Here is a 4,158-nt window from a genome sequence, read left to right on the forward strand (position 1 = left end):
CAGGCCGCGGCCGAGGGAAGGACGGACCGGAGCGGGGACGGGCGGGAGGCCGCGGGGGAGGCCGGTCCGGTGGCCCGGGCGACGAGGCCTCGAGGACGGAGAGGAGAGGCCGGGTTTGGGGCCCGGTGGCGGGTGGAGGAGGCCCCGTCGAGGCGAGTTCGAGGAGGGGAAGGGGTCGGGCCCGGGCCCGAGGCCTCGCCGGGGAGGCCGGGCCGCTCAGCCGGAGGCCCCCGTCTCCGCCGGGTCGCCCGCGGCCTCCACCGTCTGCGCCCGCTTCTCCAGGCGACTCTTCCACTCCGCGCGGAGCCTGCACGTCGGGGACGCACACCCGGGGGACAGACAGCGACACACGGGCCGGGAGACGGGAGAGACAGAGACCGACGGGGTGGACCGCAGAGACAGACAGAGACCGGGGGGGGGTCAGAGAGACGGAGAGAGATGGGGGTAGAACAGAGAGACAGAGGGGGTAGAACGGAGAGACAGAGAGAGACAGAGGGGGTAGATCGGAGAGACAGAGACAGAGGGGGGAGATCGGAGAGACAGAGGGGGTAGAACGGAGAGACAGAGAGAGACAGAGGGGGTAGAACGGAGAGACAGAGAGAGACAGAGGGGGTAGATCGGAGAGACAGAGACAGAGGGGGGAGATCGGAGAGACAGAGGGGGTGGGTCAGAGAGACAGAGAGAGACAGAGGGAGTGGATCAGAGAGACAGAGAGAAATGGGGGTAGAACAGAGAGACAGACAGAGACAGAGGGGGTAGATCAGAGAGACAGAGAGAGGCAGAGGGGGAGGACCAGAGAGACAGAGAGGGGGTGGGTCAGAGAGACAGAGAGAGATGGGGGTAGAACAGAGAGACAGAGAGAGACAGAGGAGGTAGAAGAGAGAGACAGAGGGGGCAGAACAGAGAGACAGAGGGGGTAGAACGGAGAGACAGAGAGAGACGGGGGGGTACAACAGAGAGACAGAGAGACGGAGACAGTAGGGTACAACAGAGAGACAGAGAGAGACGGGGGTACAACAGAGAGACAGAGAGAGACAGAGGGGAGACAGAGAGACAGAGAGAGATGGGGGGCAGAACAGAGAGACAGAGAGAGACAGAGATGGTGGACCAGAGAGACAGAGAAAAGGCCCACCGGAGAGACGGAGAGAGACAGAGAGAGACAGAGATGGTGGACCAGAGACACGGAGAGACACAGAGAGACGAGGGGAGGACCAGAGACACGGAGAGAGAGACAGAGGGGAGACAGAGAGACAGAGATGGTGGACCAGAGAGACAGAGAAAAGGCCCACCGGAGAGACGGAGAGAGACAGAGAGAGACAGAGATGGTGGACCAGAGACACGGAGAGACACAGAGAGACGAGGGGAGGACCAGAGACACGGAGAGAGAGAGAGACAGAGGAGATGGCCTGTTACCCTGGAAGCTCTCTGAGGGCAGGAATCCCGTCTAATACTCCTGGCGGTATTTGCTGAGCGCTTACCCGGTGCCAAGCACTGTTCCGAGCGCCACGGCGGCTACCGGCTACCGGGGTTGGACCCCTGCCTGTCCCCCGTGGGGGCTCACCGTCTCCATCCCCCTTTTCCAGGGGAGGAAACCGAGGCCCAGAGAGGGGAGGTGACCAGCCCGGGGTCGCCCGGCAGACGAGGGGCGGAGGCGGGATTGGAACCCGGGACCCCGGGCCCCCAAGGCCGGGCTCTGGCCGCTAGGCCGGGCTTCTACTCGGCGTGGCTCGGTGGAAAGAGCACGGGCTTTGAGGTCAGGGGTCCTGAGTTCGAATCCCCGCTCGGCCACTTCTCAGCTGGGTGACCCTGGGCGAGTCACTTCACTTCTCTGCGCCTCAGTGGACCTCGTCTGGAAAATGGGGATGAAGACCGGGAGCCCCACCCACGTGGCACAACCCGATTCCCCTGCGTCTGCCCCAGCGCTTAGAACGGTGCTCTGCACGTAGGAAGCGCTTAACGAATACCAACATCATCATTCTACTCAAGGCCCGTTACGTCTCCCTCCCCCAAGCGCTCAGTACGGTCCTCGGCATCCGTTCAGTGGCTCCCCGTGTGCAGAGCCACCGTACTGAGCGCTTGGGAAGTACGATTCGGCCGCCGATAGAGACCGTCCCTGCCCCACGGCGGGTCTGCAGATAGGAAGCGCTCAATAAATACCCTTGATTGACCTCTAGATACCCTGTAGACGCCCTTTCCGGGCTTTCTCCTCTAGGACGGGGGAAGTGACCGGTCCGAGGTCGCCCGGCGGAGCGGGGGCGGAGGCGGGATGGTCGAGCGCCGGCCTCTTTCCGCTAGGCCGCTCCTCTGGGACGACCGTCCCTTCCGAGCGCTTAGTCCAGCGTTCTGCACACAGTAAGCGCTCAATAAATACCATCGATTGAATGAACGGACAAGGGAAGTGACCGGTCCGAGGTCGCCCGGCGGAGCGGGGGCGGAGGCGGGATGGTCGAGCGCCGGCCTCTTTCCGCTAGGCCGCTCCTCTGGGACCACCGTCCCTTCCCGAGCGCTTAGTCCGGCGTTCTGCGCCGACTAGGCGCTCAATAAATACCGTCGATCGAGGAGCGAACTGAACGGAAGGGAAGTGACCGGTCCGAGGTCGCCCGGCAGAGCGGGGGCGGAGGCGGGATGGGAACCCGGGCCCTCCGCGGCCCGGCCCGGGCCTCCTTCGCCCGGGCCGCTCCTCTGCGACGACCGGGCCGGGGGATGACTTGCTAAGCGCTCCCTAGGTGCCCGGGACCGTAGTGGGCGCCGGGGCGGACGCGGGCCCGGGGGCTCGTGGGGCTCCCGGCCTCCAGCCCCAGCGGGCGGAGGAGGCCACGGAGGCCCGGGGAGGCGGAGAGGCCGGGCCCGGGCGGGCCCGCGGAGGGGTGGCGGGGGATTCGCACCCAGGACCTCCCCCCGGGGCGGGCGGGTACCTGCGGAGGGCGCTCCTGCCCCGGCGGGCCTCCTCGCGCTCCCGGTATCCGCTCTGCTTCCCGATCTCCTTCTCCCAGAAGGTCCTGAGTTCGTGGCAGGAGTGGAGGCTGAAGACCTCGTGGCGACTGTACTGGCTGTTCATGCCTCCGGGACAACGACACCGCTCAGCCCTCTCCGCTCGCCCTCCTCTCCCTCCAGTGCTCCTCACCCTCCACTGCTCTCCCTCCAGTGCTCTCTCTCCTTCCCCTCCGTTGCTCTCCCTCCTCTCTCCCTCCATTGCTCTCCCTTCTCTCCCCCTAGTGCTCTCTCTCATCTTTCCCTCCATTGCTCTCTTTTCTCTCCCTCCAGGTCTCTCCCTCTGGTGCTCTCCCTTCTCTCCCTCTAGTGCTCCTCACCCTCCATTGCTCTCCCTCCTCTCTCCTTCCGTTGCTCTCCCTTCTCTCCCTCTAGTGCGCTCTCTCGTCTTTCCCTCCGTTGCTCTCTTTTCTCTCCCTCCAGTGCTCTCCCTTTTCTCCCTCTGGTGCTCTCCCTCCATTGCTCTCTCGTCTCTCCCTCCAGGGCTCTCCCTTCTCTCCCTCTAGTGCTCCTCTTCCTCCAGTGCTCTCTCTTCTCTCCCTTCGGTGCTCTCCCTTCTCGCCCTAACAAATTGATCTCTCTCCTTTCTCTCCAGTGCTCTCCTTTCTCGCCCTCTACTGTCCTCTTTTCGCTCCCTCCATTTTTCTTCTTTCTCTCTCTCCATTCTCCTCCTTTCTCTCCCTCCAGTGCTCTCCCTCCTTTCTCTCCCGTGCTCTCCTTTCCCTCCCTCCATTTTTCTCCCTTCTCTCCCTCCATTTTAAAAATCTTCTCTCCCTCCATTGCTCTCCTTTCTTTCTCTCCAGTGCTCTCTTTTTTCTAACTCCATTTTCCTCCTTTCTCTCCCTCCGGAGCTCTCTCTCTTTTCTCTCCATTGCTCTCCTTTCTCTCCCTCCACTGTCCTCCTTTCTCTCCGTCCAGTGCTCTCCCTCCTTTCTCTCCAGTGCTCTCCTTTTCCTCCCTCCATTTTTCTCCCTTCTTTCCCTCCAGTGCTCTCCCTTCTTTCTGTCCAGTGCGCTCCTTTCTTTTATCCATTGTCCTCCTTCCTCTCCCTCCAGTGCTCTCCCTTCTTTCTGTCCAGTGCTCTCCTTTCTTTAATTCCATTGTCCTCCTTCCTCTCCCTCCAGTGCTCTCCCTTCTTTCTGTCCAGTGCTCTCCTTTCTTTAATTC

At 62.4% G+C, this 4,158-nt stretch overlaps 1 protein-coding gene across 1 annotated transcript; it reads right to left on the bottom strand.

Moving 5' to 3' along the window:
- Positions 1 to 216: 216 nt before the first annotated feature.
- LOC114807887 (protein FAM240A) lies at positions 217 to 3,061 on the bottom strand. The gene is made up of 2 exons (XM_029054675.1): positions 2,916 to 3,061; positions 217 to 307 (listed from the first exon to the last, which is right to left on the bottom strand). Exons 1-2 carry the CDS (start codon positions 3,056 to 3,058, stop codon positions 217 to 219), a joined length of 234 nt encoding a protein of 77 aa, XP_028910508.1. The 5' UTR covers positions 3,059 to 3,061.
- Positions 3,062 to 4,158: the final 1,097 nt, after the last annotated feature.

The sequence above is a fragment of the Ornithorhynchus anatinus genome, chromosome X5 (assembly GCF_004115215.2).
Source record: "Ornithorhynchus anatinus isolate Pmale09 chromosome X5, mOrnAna1.pri.v4, whole genome shotgun sequence".
Lineage (NCBI taxonomy): Eukaryota > Metazoa > Chordata > Mammalia > Monotremata > Ornithorhynchidae > Ornithorhynchus > Ornithorhynchus anatinus.

Bases quoted from the DNA above. Each gene is read 5' to 3' on its own strand.
- LOC114807887 (XM_029054675.1), bottom strand. From the start codon at position 3,058: ATGAACAGCCAGTACAGTCGCCACGAGGTCTTCAGCCTCCACTCCTGC. The intron at 308-2,915 runs GTACCCGCCCGC...CCCGACGTGCAG, and splicing joins GGCAGGAGCGCCCTCCGCAG to GCTCCGCGCGGAGTGGAAGA.